Source organism: Psittacula echo (assembly GCF_963264785.1).
Source record: "Psittacula echo genome assembly, chromosome: Z".
Taxonomy (NCBI): Eukaryota; Metazoa; Chordata; class Aves; order Psittaciformes; family Psittacidae; genus Psittacula; species Psittacula echo.
This window is the reverse complement of record NC_137742.1, coordinates 27,594,672-27,618,092: the sequence shown is the minus strand read 5'-3', so window position 1 is coordinate 27,618,092 and position 23,421 is coordinate 27,594,672. Positions and strand designations below refer to the sequence as shown.

Here is a 23,421-nt window from a genome sequence, read left to right as displayed (position 1 = left end):
CTTCTAACTTGAGCCAAAGCTGTTGTTACAAGATTGCATTACCTTTTGGCATTTTCCCTGCCTTGTCTTGATCATGGTGTTGCATACTACAAAGAGAATGCTTTTAAATAATGTATTGCTTTAATATATTAAACGGTTTGATGGTTTATTCAGATGTGCCATATCTCCCTCTCCATTTAAGAACGAAACCAAATGCTATTTGTCTCAAATACTCTAAACACTATAGAGCAAAAATGTGTGTACAACAAACTGAAAAGTGTTAAATAGCCGTGAAACTGCAAGCTACATACTGAAAAAGCCATCAGAACAGGAACAGTCAAGTCCAGTACTATTATATTAGGACACCAAGATGCAAACTAAACTATTTCCTGTCAGTTCAGCATATACAGAAAGAATTTTATTTCCACTTCCTACTTGTAGACAACTTCAATAAAATAATGAAGAAGGTACTCATTACCCCTCTCTTGATACTAAGTAAATACTGAAAAAATTGGGTAGTGGAATTATCTAAGAAACCTCTCATTCTACTCCTTCAAATGTGAAGACATATCTTGTTCAATTTCTTTCTTTTTTTAAAGAACTACCGAATTCTTGCAAAGCATGGAAGTTTAATCTGTCCAAACTGAAACCAATATTAAAAGAATCTGCTTGCCTCCTTTTAAGTGGAAAAACTATGTAATTAATAAGTATTCTTCACAAAGGGAAGCTACTTTTGGAATGCTAGAAACAGTTTCCCTGAACACTCATTAACTATCTGAGAAGGAGATTCCATACTTTAAATAGGTGATTATGTAAAATTGTCAGCTCAGAATTCAGCTACAGTTAAGGGCAGCCTTAGAAGAGGGAAAAGAACATGAAAAACGCTTCCCTTTTAGGTTGTGCAGAGCAGATTTTAAGGCAGGATTTGGGGGTTTTCCTCATTCATTCCTGCATGAAAGCATGCAATGATGCACCTGCATGTCAGTTTAGCCAGACTTCTGGTTAAGTTCTGCATCTCACCAGCTGAATCATTCACAAAACTTAGTGTGAATTTTAGCCCAGGGTTATCAAGTTTCATGGTCCCACAACCTCTTAACAGAAGGCTCCCATGTCTGCAAAACACTGCTTGAAATGACAGCTCTATGGATGTGTAATCCAGCAGCTTGTTCAGTATGTCCTCGAGACATTTCTCCGAGGTATTGCAACAGTAACAAAGTGCAGTATTTTTTGCTAAAGAATACTCTGTGGTTAGCTTTGTATTTTTTCATTCATCTACAGACAAGAATTCTGGTTTTGCAACTTAAATTTGATATGTCTTAATGTTACCTCTGTAGCAGTGAAGGCAAAATGGCAAGCTATAAATGGACTAATATTGTAACTGAGATTAACTTTTTTAATTTTTTTTAAGAGAACCATTATGAAACAGCAGGACTTCAAATTTAAGAGCACATACTATTTATTGTAAGGATTATCCAAAAAATAAAAAATAAAAAGTAAAACTTCCTAATTATACATAGTACTTATGTAAACAACACTTCAAGAAGCGGGATGTAAAAGTACCTACTTAGATATCTATTTTAATTTGTATTCCAGTAGCACCTGTGTAATTCAGATGCAGAAACTGCATTGTGCTAGGTATTGTAGTTTAACTCAATACCTTGGGACAGTGCCAATCTTGTACCTGAAAAACAAAGGATGTTTCATATGGTACATACTTTAAAAATAGCTGACTGTTAACCTCTTTAGGTAAAATGAAAATAACTGAGTTCACTGGAAGACATAAAAGCATAGATCAGGAAAGCTGAACCAAAATGCTGATGAATAGTAGGGCCTTAAACGACAAGGAGACAAAAGCCAGATACAGTAAAAGCAGCTGAATGATGAAAGAGAGGAGCCTAAAACCAGAACAATAACCTAGGACAACTGACTCCAAGACTAACAAGTTTAGATAAGAAACAATTCAATAATCAGTGAGAAATAACAGACAAAACTATTAAGTAGTCACTCAAACATAATGCAGGCTTTTGCTTTTTTAAGCTAGAGAGCTCAAGAAAAGGCTCACAGTTGTTAGCTCCCTGTTCTCTGAAATCTTATCTACAAAGAGCAAGTAAATCAATTCCTTTGAAACATATTTAACACACAGCTTCAATCTCACAGCTTTTACATGTCATAAATACCTTGAGTGTTTTAATGACTGTACAGGGAAGCTTAAAACTGTCCACAAGCACCATTAGATATAAGGAGGGAGAACGGAAATTAGAAAAAACAAACATACCTTGTGTTGTTCTATTGCATCTATCCACTGTTGTCTGTGATCTGGGTCCTGAGCTCGAAGGTACCAAACACTATCATTTACACTAATATCAAATCTGCATTCGTCAAAGTCGTGGGGCTGTGGCAGAAAAGAGTGTAAGAGCAGCTAAAATTAGCAATATGATAAGCAAAACTTCACACAGTATTTTGACACTTTCATACTAAAATTTAAAAAACTGGTTTATAGTCTTGACTTCAACCTTTATTCTAAGCTCCATTTTATGTAGCTGTTTCAAAACAATGAACATACACTCTTATAATAAAAAATGCTAGTCTTCTGAAATAGAAGAGGCTCTTTAATACATTCTTATTACATAAAACTGTCACAAAAAGGTTCCACACAAGCATTGAGAAAAAATGCACACCCTGAAACAAATCCTTTAGCAAAATAACTACTGGACACAGCCAGCAAAATACAACTTTCATACACATTTTTTATTTCAAAGCAGGAAAAAAATACTAAGGTTATTCTTATCAGTATTGATTTTTAGATGGAATACATACATCATAGCAAATAGCATCAGGATTAAACCATAAAAGTAGACTACAGCAAAATGACAACTAAGAGCAAGAACTAAAGGAAGCTACAGCATCCTCTGCCTCAACTATTTTCACCATCTAAGACAACTGGGAGCAACACTCAATCCTTTCTAATGTCACCACTCAAATGCATCTAACTTTCAGTTCACATGTCTTAAATACTAAAAAGCTTTTATTAGCATTACAAGGAATCTGGAAGGAAAGCGCAGGAAAACAAAAAACCAATCTAATCTGCCCTGTGCCCTGATACTGTCCATTCAAAGCTACTTCTCAGAAAACATCCAATTGAGCATAACATTCCCCACCCCACCCCTGCCCTTGAAAACTATTCTTAAGGAAACATAATACACGCAAAAGCAGAAAACCTTTTTGAATTGTAATAAAAAGAAAAAAGTTACACATGCAAAAAACTGTAGGAAGCTAACAGGCTCTGAGGTTAAGGCAAATAACACAATCTGAGGAACCACAAACATTGTTTCCAGATGCTAAAGATGATTACATGTTAGTAATATTCTTTACAATATAAGAACCACGCTGCAAATACATTCGTCTCTGCAGACAACTAAGGAACTGTGGATCACTCATTAAATACTCCACAAAGAAAACCTAGGAGCAAGTCTCATTTGTCGTCATGCACAGTCCAGTGCCAGTGAGGATTATTTTCGAAGGACCTGGAAGTCATGCTACTTACACATAATATACAATCTTTCTCATTTAAATATATCAAAGAGGAAGGAAAGCACAAAGAAGCCAAACTACCAAATGAAAAAACAGCTAGGAAGAGTTTAACAAAAGTACATGAAGTTTCACTTTTTTAAAGCTTCACATATTTGGTCAGGCATCCGAACCTAAATTTAATTTAAAGAAATCTAAACTTCCCACAGGAGAAAAGAAAAAAAAAAAATCCACACAAACCAGCAACTGACAAAAGTGACAATCAAACAGCATCAGCAACTGATTATTTTACACCTGACCATCTCAAGTTAATTCAAATCAAACAACTTTCAAAATGGTTCTATACACTGTTTTGCCTCCACTGAACCACAGAATACAGGGATGTAGGAAGGGACATGAGGTGGGTTGACCCTGGCTGGAGACCATGCTCCTACCGCAGCCGCTCTACCACTCCCCTCCTCAACTGGAAAGGGGAAAGAGAGTTTGTTGAAAGGCTCATGTGTCAAGATGAGCCAGGGACAGCCAGGGATGATAATCACCAATTATCACCATGGACAAACCTGACTTGACTTGGGAAAATTATTACCAATCAAATCAGAGTAGGATAGTAAGATGAAATTTAAATCAGTCTTACTCCTGATTTTCTCTAACTCCTCCTCCCCAGCAGCAGAGGGGTCCAGGAATGGGGGTCAGTCCACCTCTGCCAGTCCTTCCTCCTCATGGTCCTCCCCTGCTCCAGTGTGTCTCCCATGGGAGACAGTCCTCCCTGAACTTCTCCAACATGAGTCCTTCCCACAAGCTGCAGTTCTTCAGACTGCTCCAGCGTGGGTCCCTTCCATGGGGTGCAGTCCTTCAGGAACAGACTGCTCCAGCGTGGGTTCCCTGCATGGCCACCAACCCTGCAGCAAACCTGCTCCAGTGTGGGCTCCTCTCTCCACAGGGCCACAGGTCCTGCCAGCAGCCTGCTCCAGCACAGGCTTCCCACAGGTCACAGTCTCCTTTGAGCATTCCCCTGCTTCAGTGTGGTGTCTTCTATGGGCTGCAGGTGGATATCTGCTCCACCATGGACCTCCACAGGCTGCAGGGGCATAGCCTGCCTCACCACAGGTGAGGAATCTCTGGGTGGGGAATCTCTGCTCTGGCCCCTGGAGCACCTCCTCCCCTCCTTCTGCACTGGCCTCAGTGTCCGCAGAATTGTTGCTCTCACATATTCTCACTCCTCTCTCCAGCTGCTGGTCAACAGCAGGTTTTACCCTTTCCTAAATTGCAGAGGCACTACTATCTTTGCTGATCAAGTCAGCTTTGCCCACCAGCAGGTCCATCTTGGAGCAAGACAGAACTGGTTCTACAAGATATGGGGGCAGCTTCTCACAGAAGCCACTCCAGTAGCCCCTTCCCAACCAAAACCTTGCCATGTTAACCCAGTATAGGACATGAAGTATTCTAGTCCAGGCGCCTCTTCTTCAAACTGCATTTGCCACATTATTATTACTATATATGAGAAAGATGCTTTAGGGTAGCAAACCTGCTGTATCAATGAGTCACGCTTATATGCCTGTTCCCAACCACCCATGTGCCAGCCCTCCTGTAGCCTATGTGGTGGGATACCTGCATCTACCACAATGGAAGATACTCCCAAAAAATCACCCAAAAAGCAAGTGTACAAGAAAAAGCTATCAAAATTTTTCTTGCCATGACAGCATTCTTCTGCTCAATCTTGCTCTCTGAAACCCTCTAGGAACAGTTGCACATTACAAGAAAGACTTGCCAAAATTAATCTTGAAAGCCTGCAGTACTACTCATTCCACACTTCCATACATAACTTACTTCAGTGCACAGCCATCCTCGCTTCACCCCTTCTCTATCTCTAATCTGAACATCTTCTAATGTGATTTAAGACCATCACCTCACTGACTTCTTCAAGGCAGATTTATGTACTCCCGTTCTTTGCATAGCAACTCTTAATTGCTTGAAAATTTACACCTTACTGCTAACCTTGGGAGGAAAATGTTTTCCTTGAGGTCTAGCTAAAACCTTAAACACTGGGGCATTCACTACATGCGTACTCCTGCATTACCTATAGTTAAGAGACTAGGCCACCTAAAACTCAGGTCTAGGGTTATAGTCAGTTTACTGTGCAGTTCCATGTTACAAAAAAAGCTAGCTAATCAGGTGGTCCTGTTAGACAAGTTGCTTAAAGGTAAGAAATATCCACTAACAAGCCTAAATACTGCTCCAAAAGGAAGTTAGGCAAGTGATACCTGAATTGCTCGACAGATGCATGCTACCTATTTAGCATCTTATAGTACTTATTAAATGCCTATTTTCCTTATTTTTGACAACTGAAATTAGATCCATTCCCCTCCTTTTTCCTCTATGTGGGTTTTTTTTGTTGGTTTTGTCTGCTGGGTTTTTTTTCTTAAACACAGGCTTTACCGTAAGAACCCTCCATTAACTGAATATGAAAGGCAAGTTCTCCAATATGCATTTTACCAAAAGTAAATAAAACACCTGAATGACATGTGACCCATTCTTGCCTTAACACAGGAGAAATACAGTTGTTGTTGATAAACCCCTTCTCAACCAGGAATGAGTTTGTAGTTCATCTCCACTCATAACTTGGCAAGCTTCAATATGTAACCTTTTAGTATCATCTATCACATTCTCCTCCCCACTGAGCTATGGACAAATTTCCTTGTTTTTCCTCTTGCTATAAATGCTTTCATTGTTTGCTGTAGCTGCATCTAGCAAAGACCACAGTGTTATTCACCACTTCTCAGGTCTGTCCTTTACGCTTCTAACATCCTCCTCAGACCAGTTTGAGTTTCTCCTGACACTAGCTGGAAGTTTTTCAATTCTTCTTCCTTTTACTTTCCCCCTGCACCTCTAGACGTATTTCATTTAGATCTGCTTTTTCTTAGGTTCACCTTTTCTAGCCTAGTGTTTGCTTTCTTCCTTGTGCTCAGAAGTGACTATGAAATGGTACAGTTCTTAGACAGCTGCCTAAGATGCTGGAGGATAAACAGGGATTTTAGTCTATAATAAACTAAGGACCTCTACTGAGGGCAGGATATGCTCTATTGCCCTCTCAGAAGAAAGGTAAGACACAAAAGAGGAATGTTTTAGTCATGCAGGTAAGCAAGAAGCAAGTAGGAGTTTACTATCTACCTTCATGATCTAAAGCACATTGGAGAACTTCAGCTGCTTTTTCCTAACACCCCCAACTCGCAGTAGCCTCAAGCAACTTACATGCATAGATCAAGAAGGCACTGGGGAACAAATCCCAGACTGACCTGTGACACTGTGCATAGAAGTACCTCACAGCATTTTTAAAGGCGAGCTGGGCACACTCCAAGAACCTGCAGCCAAGGCAGCCTGTCCTTCTAGAGCCAGCATTTAAAAAAAACTCAAACACAAACAGCTAAATCATAATTCCATGCAAGAAAAAGCTGCAAGAAATAGGTCTCCCGCGACCCCAAACACCCTTTTCTTTCTTGCAAATCCCTTACAGAGAATCCAGCTAAAATAAAGGCAGTTGCAAGTATTCAAGAGTCTCGAATCTTTCTGTGTAAACCAAACCGATCTTACACTCTAAAGAAGCAAGAACAGTTTACATGAAGAAGCATTTACTTGGCTACAGTGACTGAGGAAGTCTGTAGCCAGTTCAGGTCTCATGAGTCATACCTGACTGCACTGCAACAAAACCCTTCTCAAGCCTGAGGTATTCCTGAAACAAGCCTCAGAGCAGTATCTGCTTGAAAAATACTGGTTCAAGTGTTTGAGGCAAATCACACAGGGAATATTAAGTGGTTTTATATACTTTATAACCTTCAAGAGTACTCTATAAAGGAAAAAACCCAAGCAAAAAAAAAAAAAACCAACCAAAACCAAAACAAAAACCAAACCCTTCAATGAAGAAACTTTTGCTTGCTTTCTCACTACTTTAAAAGGCTTTTCTTTTTTACCCTACAGAGGAAAGCCATGGCGGTTCACAGTACACCAAACTCAAGTCTGCATATTACAACCATTAAAGTGTGTTTGTGCTGCTATTCGCATTGCATAACTAAAAATTACATGTGGTGCATTTATTTTAAAATTTTGAAGGCTTTTTGTATTAATAACGAGCAGGGGCACTAGCACACAAGACAAACAATGGAGGCCAACAGAATATGAGAACTATCATTCTCTCTCAGACACGAATGTCACGAACATAAACGCAACAGCGGCTGTTATCGAACCTAGTTCCATGGTTCACAGTTGTTAACCAAACAATATCCTTTACTGCTACGAAGATAACTGCACTGCAGCATACTGCAATAACATATTAACCAAGACAAGCATTTCTACTTACCTAATTCATCAGTACAAAGCTACTGACCTCAGAAGTATGACAGAGCAGTTTTTTTGTTTTCTGTCATGCCGAAAAGGGGTTTTTTTCATACAAGATTAAGAAAAATCTAGTATAGCTGCACATTGCTTTTGCTCATGGATAAATGTAAAAACCTGTTCAGCTGCTGAATACAATTCTTGAATTTCTAAATTTCAGTCACATTTAAGCCAGATTCTGTAAAATCTCTAATGCTAATTTTCATTCATCCTGCTAGAACACTACGTTATTTGCTTTTTGTGGAATGAGTTATCACAGCCATAGAATCGTGTAAGAAATATATTCATAAAAGAGTAAATTTACAATGAAGGCAAGTATTCAGTACTATTCACACTATTCCCTCTAAAAGAACTGGTGCAAAACTATGAGAAATTGTTGCTTTAGAAAAGACATTTTGTAAAGCAATGCATTTGGTTTACTTACTTAGGTTTTACAAAATCCTCTTGAGGAGAAAAGCTCAAAGATCTGGTTTCCTCTGGTGATGAGTTAGTTAGCCTTCCATCACTAGCAAAAACTTTAGTAGTATCTTTAAGCTAAAACATGAAACCCAGTGGCTCCTATCACCCCTCTCTCAGTGCAGCTCAAAGCAGGTTAATGGAACTTTTCATTCTTTTTTCAGGCAGGCTTAAGGATGGTGTCAGTCAAAAGGTACCAACTAAAAACTAAGAAAATGCATTCAAGTTTTTGTAATAAAACTGAAAGTTTTTCTTAAAAAATAGCCAAAACTTATATGCCTTACATCAGAATATCTACAGCTATTAAAAATGCTAATTCTCAGCTTAAAAAAAAACAAACCCAAAAAACCAAACCAAAACAAAAAACACATGGAGAAATGCCTTATATAAGTAAAACTGATTTGAGATTATTCTCTCTATATAAATGCAAAGTGTTTGTTTTGCATATATTCCACAGATATAAATTGCTGTAACCCATGCTTACAAGTGGTTTTCAGGCTTGGGGTTTTTTTTGATGGGTTTTTTGTTTGCTTGTTGTTTTTTTGTCTTGTTTTGGGTTTGTTGCCTGTTTCCTTCCAAGTAGGATGTGTATAGAAAGAAATCACTCTAAAGTCAAATCTGATGGGACAGTACCCAAATGTCACTCCGATGAGTATCTGCAAACATCCTTCACAAATACAAGCCTGAAAAATCTTTTAAAGGTATCAGTCTCCACCAATTGCAACTTAAATGCCTCTTACAAAAGTGGACATGGAAAGTCATACACTGGAAAATGAGATGAAAGCCAGACTGTTATTACCAGTGTTTGTCAGCTCAACACAGCTGAATACACAATCTTTTCCAACATGAATGGTGTCACTTTCCTACAATGCAAAGTATAATCTATCCTCTAGTTTGTGGATTTTCCACTATCACCTTGGAATTCATGTGTCTCTTCTGCACCATTCTGCAACTTCATGAAATCCTCCTACACTGTACCTGAACAAACCAGCACTTCCTCCACAAAAAAAAATGTTCAGAGCAGCTACCACAAAGCAAAACCTTCAGATCTGCTCATTTTTCAAAATACAGCCTAAACACTACAATTCCAAATAGTCTGTTCCTCCTTGTATCCTTCCTTAACATTCTTTCCCTTGAATTAGCATTATCACTGTACTTTCCTTTACAGATTTCTGCCTTTCCCAGAATTTGAGTACACACAGCAAAAGCGTCCTTCTTCGGAACAATCATTGTCCCTTCTTGTTCTTTCAAACATACACATTAATCATAAGCTACGTCTATAATGACTCTCTAGATTACCGTGGTAGTTTGACCCTAGCTGGCTGCCAGATCTGCACTCAGCTGCTCTCTCACTCCTTTATCTCAGCTGTGCAGGAGGAGAAGATACAATGAAAAGTTCATGGGTAAAGATAAAGACAGGGAGATCACTTATGTACAGCCATCATGGGCAAAACAGGCTCGACTTCGTGAAAATTAATTTAATTCATTGCTAATTACAGTAGAATGCTGAGAAACAAAGACAAAACTGAAAACATGCACAGGGGCATGAGAAATGAGGGCTGCGGTCAGTTTGTAATGCTTTAACTGCTGCTTTTTCCTCACATTCCTCCCCTGCTCCAGCATGGCTCTTCTCCATGACTGCAGTCCTTCAGGATAAACCTGCTCCGGCATGGACCCTCCTCAGTCTGCAGCCTTCTTCAGGGCATATCCAGTTGCTATGATAGGGTCCTCCACAGGCCACATGGAAATGGCTGATGCACTGTGCTGTACTCACAGGCTGTGGGGGTATCTGCTCACTGCCTGAGGCACCTCCTTCCCCCTCCCCTGCTCTCACCTAGGTGCTTGAAGGACTGTTTCTCTCACTTCCCCCTCCACTCCGCTCTATCTCAGATACTGCTGATAAGCATTTTTGCACTTTAACTATGTTTACCTGGCAGTGCTACCCCATGTGGTGCCCTGCACTTGGTCTGCTGGAGCCATCGAGAACCTGCAGGGCAGAATAACGTGGCCTCCTGTCACACCCCACCCTTACCATATACACCCAGTGAAACTATAGAGGTCCACCAAGAGCCTTTTGTCTCTGAGTTATTTTTGAATACACTTGGCTTTAGAGGTACAAACATTAAAGTTACTAAACAAAGACACTGCTTTAATTTTGCAAGTTTTTTGTTTTGTTTTAACATCATTAACTATCCCAGATCTAATTCTCAGGGTGCAATAACTTACAGAAAGCACCGTATTTCATGTTTATAATATATTTTATTTTAAAATGTTCTGAAAACCCAGGAGACCTTGCCAGTTCTAATTCACTTTATTTTTTGATACACCATTTACCCCCTAGCTCCCATCAACATCCAAGTAGATCCACAAAGCTGGAAAATTAGGGTCTGCCAAAATTCACAACACAAAATTCTGGTTTCCTTTTCTGAATTCAAAAAATCTAGACAAAATCTAACAGAAACATTGGAGTAGGATGCCTTACATTTCCTTGCTGCTATTCTTAAGCAGTAAGAACCCAAGATATAGGAAAATCTTATTTCAAATAAGCATGTAAACAAGACAGCTTTAAGCCCACTGAAACAGTAATGATCCTTTTATGTGACAAAACATGGGACATCTAATCTTTTCTCATGACTACATACAGAAAACTCTCATAATGGCACATCCACAAACATAGGAAAATGTTCAAGAAAACAGGCTTAAAAATATGAAAGCCTATTGAATTCTCTGCTACTACCAAAATATTTTACTTCAGGTCTTCAGACATTTCCTTTTCAAAATGCCTTTCAACATTGCTTTTTCTTTTAAATGAGAATCTTAACTTTCTCAAACATACCTACAACAGAGGCCCACTGCACCCACAAAAGCAAAAGCATGCTAAGTAAAATTTAATACTGGCTCGTCAGCATGCTAAGCAAACTTTAAAACTAGCTTGGTTTAATCCATTGCAAAGAAACCCTCTCATTGGAAAATACCCTCTTAATGCATATATTGTATGTGTTACTTGAGCAGTGAAATCACATTTAAAATTTGAAGCCTACAGTTCTGAAGAGCAAACCCAGTCCATTGGGTTTTCTGTACTTCCTGCAGAAGTTCAGATGCAGGAGTGACTACAAATTTTCAGATTTCTCCAGGGAATCAAATATCCAGGAGAGTCTTACAGCACCCAATTTGTTTGTTAATATTTTATCCAGTTATTTCCCTGATAATAGTATGGAATTACTACGTAGTTTTGAGTCATGCTATATTGGTTTACATGTATACACATCTCAACACATGCTACTCTCAACTGCCTACTGAAAACAAATGACTTTCATACCCAGATTTTTGCCGCATGCAAAGAGTTGTGATCAATGGCTCAATGTCCAGCTGGAGACCAGTAACAAGTGGTGTCCCTCAGGGATCGGTGTTGGGCCCAGTCTTGTTCAACATCTTTGTCGGTGACATGGACAGTGGGATTTTGTGCACCCTCAGCAAGTTTGCCGATGACACCAAGCTGTGTGGTTCGGTTGATACGCTGGAGGGAAGGGATGCCATCCAGAGGGACCTTGACATGCTTGTAAGGTGGGTTGATGCCAACCTCATGAAGATTAAGCATGCTAAGTGCAAGGTCCTACACCTGGGTCGGAGCAATCCCAGGCACAGCTACAGGTTGGGCAGAGAAGAGATTCAGAGCAGCCCTGCGGAGAAGGACTTGGGGGTGTTGGCTGTTGAGAAAATGAACATGAGCCGGCAGCAGAGTGCGCTTGCAGCCCAGAAAGACAACCATATCCTGGGCTGCATTAAAAGAAGTGTGACCAGCAGTCAAAGGAGGTGAGCCTGCCCCTCTGCTCTCATGAGACCTCACTTGGGAGTATTGTGTGCAGTTCTGGTGTCCTCAACATAAAAAGGACGTGAAACTGTTGGCCCTCCTCTGGACTTGTTCCCCAAGGATGATCAGGGGACTGGAGCACCTCCTGTATGAAGACAGGCTGAGAAAGTTGGGGCTGTTCAGCCTGGAGAAGAGAAGGCTGCATGGAGACCTCATAGCAGCCTTCCAGTACCTGAAGGGGGCCTATAAGGATGCTAGGGAGGGACTATTCATTAGGGACTGTAATGATAGGAGAAGGGGTAACTTAAACAGCAGAAGTTTAGATTGGATATAAAGAGGAAATTCTTTACTGAGAGTGTGGTGAGGCACTGGAATGGGTTGCCCAGGGAGGTTGTGAATGTTCCATCCCTGGCAGTGTTCAAGGCCACGTTGGACAGAGCCTTGGGTGGCATGGTTTAGTGTGAGGTGTCCCTGCCCATGGTGGAGGCGTTGGAACTTGATGATCTTAAGGTCCTTTCCAACCTTAACTTCTATGATTCTTTCTTCAGACTATACATAAGAAAACGAGAACCTTAGAATTGGAAACTGCCAGTTTAGCTCTGTCATGTATAATGTTCTTACTCTTCTCGTAAACTGGAACTAACATGTTCATATCAGCTCTAATTTATAACATATTTAATAAGTTCTTCACAATAACAACTTATTGTAATTTAGGAAAGAAAAGCTAAAACAATTCACTATGCCCTCTCTCAGGCAGGCTTCAGTTTTCCATCTTCTTGCCTGTCCTGAGCTCCACAAATTCACAATAGAAACTCAAGAAATCCATCCTTTCAGAAGCCCATTCTGAAGAACAGTTTGCAATTCTAGTATTAATATTTATTCATAAAATCATTATTGCCTTTATCAAGCAACAGTGTTTTCTAACTACTTTTGCTTAACACACACACACAAAAAAAACACAACCCCACACCAACCCCCAATCAGTTTATTGAAAATATCTTCATTATGCAAACTGAATTTATTGCTCAGCCCTGTTCCAGACACTTCCACAGAACTGTCTAAATGTCTCTTTGCAACACAATAAAACCAAAGTATTAATTAAAAAAAAAAAAAAAATCAAACCACACAAGACTAACAACCAACATCAAGTCTCCATTAAGACTGACATGCATATGCATGACCACAGTATAACCAAAACAAAGGAAAACCATTGCATCACCCTTACTCCATCTTGCTTAAGCTACCAAATTAGAAATCAGTAAGTTTTATACCTCAGTAATATACAAATGAAGATGAAGATCAAGCACTGGAATAATACAACATGGCAAATATAAGCTTTTGGAACTCTTCCTTGTATAGGTAATCACCTCTATTGACAATAATTACAAAGCTTACACATGGCTAATTTTAAGCATTCTCAAAATTTATCAAGCATGAGACTTCTCTAAGCATTTTCCGAGATCTACCATATGGATCCATGCAGAAAAGCTATCCTGACCAGCTAAAACCTTTTTGGAAAAAACCCTAGAGCTCATGATATGAACACTTTGTTGTTAAGAATTTGTAAACAGGATTGAAAAATCTATTAATATAAACTACCACCAGGATTAAATTAGTGCTGGCCTTTCCATGAGAATGCCTGGGCATGGGGGGAAGGGAGACACAGCAGATGCCCTCAAGATTTCCCTTCCAGCTGAAGTCACACTGTGACTGCATGAGTCGGTGCAAGTCACTCTGTACAAAAACAATACTATCAGAACAAACACAGCAATCAAGGCAAAGACAGTACAAGCTGAAAACCAGTCGCCTGGAAGTTGGACTTCCAGCTCCATAGAGTGTTTTGTTTGTTGTTTTAATGACAGACCCTAGATCTTTCAAACCCAAAGCTGAATCCCATGAATCCTCCACTACAGGACTGCTACCAACATCAACTCCTAATCCCATACACAGAGGTCACCATTGAAATTTTTACTTTAGCAATGAAAGAACTAAAAACCTTTACAGTAATAATCTTTAATAAACACCATTGGGCATTAACAACCAACTACAGCAGTAATTTATAAAGTCCAGAGTAGATTAATACATTTAAATTTGCACATACACAAACTGTTTATAATACCCCAAATTCCTTTTCATTCCTTGACCACCTAGCAGACTGCAAAACTTTAACTTGAGTTCAAGCCTCCACCCTGCTCTAAATCAAACACCTTTGAGGTGTTTTGCCTTATCTAGCTAAAAGCAATTCAACATCATGTATTGATTTTCATCGTCTGCCCCCATAACTACATTTGCTTGACCAGTTCTTGACAGTTCAGTATTTGATGTTATCCAGCAATTATACAAGATTCATACTTTAGTCCTCTGTTCTAGAAAATTCAGTTCTGTACAGTCCCAGTGATTAATATGGCAATTAGTCCAACCAAACCCCACCTTTTTCATTCTATTAAAGACTACCATCACAGGAACCTATCTGTTTTGGATGGATGGCATTATAATTCTATACTTGAAATACCTGAGAAAGCTATTTTAACAACCTAGTTTTAACTAGTTTTCCTCTCATTAAATAAAGAGGAGATGAATGTCTTATAAAATATCCCTGTAGAATTATCTGTTTATCAATCTCTGCCAAATGTGATAGGACTTATAAAACAAGAGGAGAAGCAACTGTGACTTTCTGAATACAACATTCACATCTCAATACTATGACTTATTACCAGGCTGATCTTTATTGCTGGAACTACAGTAAGACTCAGCGACAGCAGCTTTCCAAATTTATACATCAACAAAACATGAACATCCCATACTACTACTAGCATTAATTACATACAGAAAATCACTACATTGCCTGTTGAAACCAAATGTGCATACCTGAGTAACTAGAAGAAAGCTTCATGAAAATCCAATCACCCTTTCTTATACGGAAACATTACAGTAATCAACTCCATCTCATACCACCCATATTCTGCTTTGTACTGAAGGAAAACTTACTGAAATACATCAGCTTATCAGATAGGTAGTTCCTATGCCTGAGTCTGGATCAGCAAGATCAAGGAGATCTTGATACTAAACTTACAGTATAGTGATCATAAATAGTAAGATTTAACAATACTGTTCCAGGAACTTGTGTGCCACACAGAAGTCCAGCTATTTTTCCCTAATTCACAAAGCTGGACTGGCTGTTTAGTAACACAGAAAAGCTACAGCATGTTTTTTGGCAAACATTAGTCATAATTAATACATAATTCTGAAAGCCACAAAGAGAAGGTTGTTTTTTTTCCTTTATCTTTCAAGGCAAATTCATCTTTAGGAGATTTCATTTGTATTTAGGTTCTTTACTCTTACCAGCACAATACAGGATCTTTTAGCATTATACAAAACCAGCAACACATTAACCTGTTCAGAAGAGGAAGCAAGTAGTAGATTATTTTCTTTTGGAAGTGTTCTACAGAGTCATGTTTGGAACGTACAGACAAAGAACTACTCCCCTCTCTCTCTACTGCAAAGACTGTGACAGATGGTACATCTTCAGGAAAGTTGTGGCAGGGTCTTAGGCTGACCCCTGAAAAAACTTTGCAGGCTTCAGAGAAAAACTGTATCCCTACCCACAGAAACCTCTAACATAAGAGATGAGAAGGTACTTACCAAAGCCACAGATGAGAACAGCTTATTTTCTTATTGGGAACTCCTTGCCCTGCTCCACAGTGTTCCACTGATACCATTAACTTTCATTACAGCTAACCTAACAAAATTTGCCATACCCACATTTGCTTTAACCAGACATTATCTACAAATATGTAACACCTCAAAACATGAAAAGATGGCAATAATAAAACACCACTTACTGTAATCACAGCTTTGCTCAGACAGATGGAACCTCTACAGCCATACTCCTTTTCATCTTCAGACTTGTAATAACTGAGTGTGCTACTTTTCAGAACTACCCATCGATCCTGCCATCCATGAATGTAGTTGGTCCACTGCAAAAAAAAAATAATTCCAAAGATCAGCTAATAGAAAAATAGCAATACAAACCAATGTGGCTGATATTTCTCAGGCTTTCCAGCACCAGGAGAACAAAAAAGCAATTTATTTTTATAGATTCTTCCCAATTGAGAACCTTATTCTTCTCTAAGCTTATGAACTCCTAATGGTACTAAAACCAAGTTGCTTCAAACAAATAAGGTAACAGATGATTTGACTACAACTGCATTGCCAAGGCCATTTAAAATAACAGAAATAAACATACTGATAACAGTACGTTTTCTGTGGAAAACATTAGTTTCGCCACTCAATTTAAAATCTGGAGTTACACCTAAAGCTGAACTTAACTCAAATAATTTTATTAATTTATTTTATATAAAAGTTAATTTCTACAAAAAATATTTTACTTAGGTATTTAGTTCTTTTCATATAAATACAAACATTCTATTATCCAACAGCATAGTATATAACTATCGGACTGACTGGAGTAATCAGTTCTTTACCAATTTAATATTCCCCATAGACAGTGCTTTAGACTTTAATTCCTAACCATTTTCTCAGTAAGATGATAATGGTTTATCAGCAGACATTCCAATCATCCTTCTGCTATTCAGATTTTTTTAAAGTACTTCCCATTCACACCTGGAATAAAATAAATATCCCAGGAACAAGTCCTGGATTCACCCTACAAAGATAAGAGTAAGGAGTAACCTAAAGTTGTGGTTATTGATCTTGTATTTGCTATATCTTCCCAACTGCACTCTGCAGAATCAAACAACACTGATAGAGTATCAGGACTGTTCTATAACTCCAATTATACACCGGTGCTTGATCTTCAATCATAGTGCAAAAAATATAAATTAGATTAAAAAAGAAGCAAAAGCACAAATTAATTTTATCACACAAGCATTTCTTCCATCATGACAAATGTTATTTTACCAAAAGCTCTGAGAAATAAGCTCTTTTTAGCATTTAAGTCTAACCATTATTCATAATTTTGTAATATATATAATAATATATAAATGGAGGAAAGAAATAAGACTAACAGTCTTATGTACACATTATATTGCACATACTAGTTAATACATGTCCCATAACTACATGTTAACTATAGCAATAACAACAGGTCTAAGTAAAACAAATTCCATAAATGAGAAACTCCTAACAATTTTCAAGCATAGGTGAGACACTGACTTGCTCTTCAAAGACAAAGCCTTTTTTGATCTCTTAATACATGAAATTGCTAAATTCAGTATTTCTTAAAGAAAGCCTCAGCTATGCTCAGTACATGAATGGTAGCACAAGCAGGCCTGGAGGTTTATTATTTCCTGCCTTCCTCCTTCCTTATCTCTCACATTCCCAACCCCTCCCAGATGCGAAAGGCAGAGTTCAAAGTTATATCGGGCAAAAGAGCAAGGGACAGGGAGGAAAGCACATTCCCTTCTCTGACAGACTTAAGTGAGATAAATATAGCAGTTAATCTCGCATTTGCTGTTGTAATCAGCGCTTGTTGTTGCAATCAAAATGTGCCATGAATTAATAGGCTCCTTAAAGCGTATTGAATAGGCACAAGATTTTGACAAAAAACAACACACTTCCCACTTCTTCCAACAGCTAGATTCGTGTACTTCAAGAAAGTCTATTCCACATTAAAATTCTTTCTTCATATCCACCTTAAAATCTTTAGCAGGAAATACAACAGGAAAAAGTCTAGAGTTCTGAAACACTTAGAAAGACCAGCAAGACACACTTGTAGTATGCTTCTCTTACCATATTACTCTTATTTCCTTCGTAGCTTCTCTTTACTAAAGGGCAGAACAAAAGAAACACTACTAAGCACAGAGAACTGCAGGCTTTGGATTTTTATTATAGACAGTAAGTTACTAAGAACAGATATTACTTTGCTAGAAAGTTGATATGCTACCATCTCAATTAGTTTGTCCCAAGTATTGCCAAGGCAGCAATTAATAAAAGGTAAACTTATCTCTCAACGTATTCACAGGCTCCACCATACTTGACTATTTGGATTACATCCCATGTTCTCACAGTAAAGGCAGCACCAGCTACACTCAGTATTATCATCCAGGAAAATAAAAAGTTTGCGTATACCTAAACTTCAGAATCTCAGGAGCCACAGCTTCACCTGCTATGCCAGTAAGAAACAGCACCTGGACTTTAAAGTATTTAGTTAGCCAACATAAAAATCAGTTACATCCCACAAATTATATTCCTTCTAATGACAAAAGCATCTAATCAGAGAAAAATTTTTCAACTTGAGAAAAATACAGCAAACCAAAACCTCATGTTTTAACTGCTCTAACATCTCAGATAAGCAGAAGAAGATCTTCCAAACGAAAACCAAGACACTTCCCCTAAGCATCCATCTCATTTCTGGTGTTAGAAGCGTTTTCAGGCTGAAAGAAGTTCATTGACCCTCACAAAAAGCAGAGTGCTAGCCCTGTTACAGCTGTCTCCTCAGCATCCAGGGCCGGTTCACAATCTCTATATCCTATGACCTGTGCCTTCTATGCTGGCTTGTGTTCAGCCTTATCAAGAGAGCAGGAGAAAAAAATTAAAACATAAAGCTTTAATCCTAAAGCTATTTCAACCTTAATCTGAACGTACTGTCTGTAATAATAAAAAAAAAAATCTGCGTTCAAACTTAGTAATTTAATATTAAACTTTAAAGCACTCCTAAAACCAAAATTTCCCAGTAGCACCTAATGCATACTTGCAAGTCCTCTTACTTTCTGTGATTAAAAAAGTAAAACGTTACTTTCAATTTTAAGAGGGGAAACAAGCTTCAGGGCCATTTTCCTTCTGCTCATCCACACCTCCGGTATCCCTACACAGAACTAAAGCCTGTGCCGTTCCTCTGCCGGTGCCCGCTCCTGGGGCGCGACCACAGGCTGCGCCTTCCGGAGCTCCTGGAAAGCGAGCAGAGTGCCGCGGGCCCGCAGCCGGCTCCGGCCAGGAGCCCGAAGCGAAGCGAAGACGCCATCCCCCGGCGCACCCCGGCCGCGTCCTCTCGGCCTGACTCTCCGGAACCTCACGTCAGGCAGCCACCGGGCGCCGGGCAGCGGCGGGAGGCAGCAGGGACCTCCCGGCCAGGCGGCAAACACCTTCCCCCGCCATCTGGCCAAGACGAAGGCGAGTCCGTGGCGCTCCCCAGAAGCAGGGCTTCCTCCCAGGGTGGGGAGGGACAGGCGGCAGCTGCGCACAGGCGGGGAACCCGGCGGCGGGGATATGCCGGCGCCCGCGGCTGAGGGAGGGGGCGCGGGCGGTTGGCGCCGGGCGCCGCAGCGGCTGCCTGGCAGGCTCCCCGATGTCAGGTGGCGGCTGCCCCAGCCATGCCAGCGCCTCCCATGGAGCAATCCGGCCGCTCCGCCAGGCCCCTCGGCCCGATCCTCCGGTAGCGTGCAGGAGACAAGCAGAGGGGGCTGACAGCCTTCGGCCAGCCACGAAGTGAGGCGGGGCCGGGGTGCGGAGAGGGGAAGCAAGAGGCCGCGGGGGGGGGAGAGAGGCGGCTTACCTTGCTGAGCACCCCGCAGAACTCAACCTGCAGCTCGGTCTCAGGGTCCTCGTCAGAGCCGGAGGACTGGTTGTCCGCACAACTTGTCCAGCTTTGGTTGTCCGACATGGAGACCCGATCCGCAGCCACCGCCGAGCACGGAAGAGCCGAAGCGCCCCCGCCCACAGCAGCTTTATCTTCCTCCTGCCGAAGGCACGAGAGCTACGGACTCCACCTGAGCAGCACCGCTCCGCGTCCGCGATGCCACCAGCGTCGCACGCCCGCCCCTGCCAGCGACCAGCCGGCTCAAAGACACGCAGGCTTAGACTTCCCTCTCACCGTAGCTCCGCAGCCCGTGCCCGCGGAAAGAGTCACAACATAGAGGTGGCGAGGGAAGGAGGAGCGAAAGTGCGTCCGCTCGCTGCACACCCTACTCAGCGATCCGCCACTACCGCCGCCGCCATTTTATGTGAGGCGGGTGCTCGGTGCCACTATTTACCATCTCGCCCCGCCCGCCGCCCAACCCCTTCGGCCGGTCTGGTGAGAGCAGTAGTCTTACCTCACGTAGCTGTCAATGCTGCCGCTGCCTCTCGGGAATGGTAGTTTCGGGGGCTAGCAGGTGCAGCACAGCATGCTGGGAGATGTAGTCCGCTGAGGTGGCAGCCTCCTTGACGTGCTCCCACCGGTAGTCGGCTGCCATCTTGGTTTCGTCTTTTCTGTGGCGCTACCGGCGGGTGTCGCCTCTGTGCCTCCGGTGAGGTGGGGACTCCGTGGTGCTGCTTGGGGTGATGCTCGCGTGATTTTTTGTGGGGTGAGGGAGTGTTCTTTCTTTAGGGAGGTGAGGCGTGTAGCCCTGCTTGCTTTCTGGCGTGACAGACGTGGCTTTCTCTTCCTTATCTCAAAACCGGTGGGGCTGGGGGGGCTTGCCCTTAACAAAAATGGGGGCTGCGGGGTCTGCAGGAAGGGGCGGGAGGCGCTGCCAGCTCCCGGGAGAAGCGTGAACGGGGTGGGTCACCCTGGCGCAGGGGGTGAATCTCTGCCTACTGCGGGGGCTTGGCGGCGCTGCTTGGGGCTGCTAATGGAGGCCGTCGTCGTGCGGGCGGCAGCGATCGTGGTTAGGTATAAAGATCGGCAGCCCGCGCCTTCTCGCCGGCGGGGTGGCTCTGTGCCCAAAAGCGTGTGGTGAGCGGAGCGGCAAGGGGCTGTCAGTGGCCTGCCTCGGCTGCGAGGTAGCGCTGGCCTGACTCTCCTCTGCCCAACGTTTTCGTAGTTTAGGGAACGAAACGGTTTTTCTCTTTCTTTCTTCAGGCTTAGGTCTGAGATACGTGTAATTCCCGGTATTTATAATTAGAGAAATATTTGCAGAAGGAGGAAAAAAGAAAAGGTAGGTGGACGTGTTACTTTACAATTTATGTGTTCAAGTAGTGTTGCAGAAGCTTCAGTTGATTGTATCGCAAGAGTAGTGCTGTAGCATTGCATTTTCTCGGACTTCGTCCTTATGACAAATAATTGTGTAATTTTCCGGTGTTATGCTGCATGACGATTTTCATGGAGGGTTCATTATCGGTTTTGAAAGAGCTCTTGGCGTTAACACAGTTATTATCTACATTATATATAGCAACTGAAAGTTAGATAATATTAGCATCACCTCAGTGTTTCTGGTATAAAGATATTTGCAATAAACGGAGCACTGAGAGTGCTTGATGAAGAAGCATTAATTTTTCCTAAGCAGTTAGAAATAAAGAATAGTCACAGACGTCTTAATATTTGTGTAATCACTGGACTGCACAGAAAAATGTTTCTGTGAGTCTATTGTGGGTGCTATGTTTAGAAAAACATACGAAAAATTATTGAGAAACTGTTTTTTATTAACCAGCTGCTTGGGAAGAAACCAAGCAAGATACTTTTTTAGTGGCTGTTGCAACGTGGTGCTTTTGTTAGGCAGGCAGAGTGGCAGAATTTTGTATATTTTGATATGTATGAGAATAATTTATAGTTCTTTGCAGTATGTTTATAAAATTCAGGAGTATCACCTGTAAAGCTGGTTATGTTTTCCCCATTACACTCAGAATGAATTTCTCTATACTGATCAAGAGCAGGATGTGAAGAGACATGTCTGAACAAATCGTTTTGGCTGTGACAGTGCTGTGTATAGCCTTGCACTGTCATGTTTTTAGCCTAGGACTATTCACTTAGTTCCAGTTCACTTCATTGCTGTGTTTGTTCTTTTATCACAAGCCCCTCTGCTCAGTCTATACCTCTTTTAGTGTCTTAGAGATTGCAAGAAGTTTGCAAATTACTGCATTAAAATAGTCATCAAGTTTGTTAGAATAGTAGAACAGAGAGTGTTGTTCTGTATTGCTGATACACTACTTGTAATACAAAAATGGTGATTTTTTTTTTTTTTTTTATAGTTCTAAAGATGTCAGTCTTAATCATCATGAAGTGGGTAGCTTTTTAGTACCTATTTTTTTTATCATCCTTATTATGCTTCTTATTTCAAATATTGTACCTTCTGGCTTAGTGTGTTCACTGTATGTTACTAAAACACATTTTCTAGTATGTTCGTGCTTCTGGATATATTTGTGGTTACAGACTCTTTTTCCTAAGAAAATGAAGGAGCTTTCATGTCATGGCATATTGCCTAACAGTATAAATTCGGAGATACAAATCATTCAGACTTTCTTTTTTTCCACACAAATTTTGTCTTTCAAAGGACAAAAATTGTCTTTGAGAATTGCTGTATTAGGGTTTTTCTTCCAAGTAAAAAAAAAAAAAAAAAAATCCAAAAAAACAAACCCACCCCAAAAGACAATCACAAACCAGAATAGTGGTACTACTTGTTAATACATTGGCAATAGGCACATATCTTTAAAAATAAGGTCGCAGATAACTACACTACTTCTGCTGTAGCTTTTACTAATGAATATTGTTAGTAATTGTTCAGTTCCTTCATTATTTTCTTTATGGATTAAGCTGCTAAACATGTTTTCAGTAATCTGGAAGTACTAGGAAAACTTGGTTAGAAACTTGAGATAAGTCTTCCAGGTTAAAAGTTCTTGTAAGACGCTGAATACAGACAGAAGATACCAGAGTACTTTCCCGTTTGGGTTAACTTTGAAGTTTTAAAAGACAAAGACATTTTAGACAGAAGCTGAAAGCAGGATTTGGAGCAGAATTGTGCTGCCTCTTGCCTGCAGAAAATTGACAATGGATACTTCTTTCACTTGTGTTGCTCTTCACATAAGCAAAGAATTATTTAGTTTGAATGGTGTAAAATACATATTTTGATATAAAATTTTGGATGATGTCAAACAGTCTCTATTATCTGTTCACTTTGCAGTGTGAATTACTTTTTAAAAGGATTGAATTGTCTGTAATTTGTTATATCTGAAAGCCAGTGAGGTCAGAAAAGACTTAATTCTAGGGCTGCGTTTTCTTGAAGGCTAATTCTAGGTACTTGTGTGGGATCTATGTTTTTCTAAAAACCTGAGTCAGCTGCTGCTTGAAAAACAGTCCTATTCAGCTGTGTCAGCTTGAACTTGAAACTTTTGCTTCTGTGAATCCTCGCCGTGTTTTCCATTCAGTATTAATTTATTGTGTACCTTGTCTTACTACATTTGTAAAAACAGAACTTTCTTAGAAGATTCTGTTTTCTAGGGAACTAGATTTTATTTTAATTTGAGAGATAGAATAGTGAAACAGTAGCAGCCTGGGTGGTTAACAGTGTGAATAGTAGATGCTAGTAACACTTATCCAGTTCCTCTTG

The 23,421-nt window shown here is 40.5% G+C and overlaps 2 protein-coding genes across 10 annotated transcripts in view; one reads left to right on the top strand and one right to left on the bottom strand.

The window, feature by feature from the left end:
* The window catches only part of CERT1 (ceramide transporter 1), a 72,995-nt gene extending 52,773 nt beyond the window's left edge, over window positions 1-20,222 (bottom strand). For 3 of the 5 annotated variants that reach the window (XM_080637174.1, XM_080637175.1, XM_080637176.1), the window contains exons 1-3: window positions 19,674-20,131; window positions 16,003-16,137; window positions 2,255-2,371 (exon numbers count right to left, since the gene is read on the bottom strand). In XM_080637174.1, the coding sequence (XP_080493300.1) occupies window positions 2,255-2,371; window positions 16,003-16,137; window positions 19,674-19,781 (360 nt within the window). In that variant the 5' untranslated portion in view covers window positions 19,782-20,131. Of the gene's footprint in view, window positions 1-2,254; window positions 2,372-16,002; window positions 16,138-19,673; window positions 20,132-20,211 lie in introns of those variants that run through there. The other 2 variants (XM_080637173.1, XM_080637172.1) reach the window with 2 other exon arrangements.
* Window positions 20,223-20,363: 141 nt separating this feature from the next.
* POLK (DNA polymerase kappa) overlaps window positions 20,364-23,421 on the top strand; it is a 39,437-nt gene continuing 36,379 nt past the window's right edge. Inside the window, exons 1-2 of one of the 5 annotated variants that reach the window (XM_080638496.1) lie at window positions 20,364-20,411; window positions 20,961-21,036. The gene's annotated coding sequence lies outside the window, so the exon portion shown is untranslated. Of the gene's footprint in view, window positions 20,491-20,960; window positions 21,037-23,421 lie in introns of all 5 variants that reach the window. The other 4 variants (XM_080638495.1, XM_080638494.1, XM_080638497.1 and 1 more) reach the window with 4 other exon arrangements.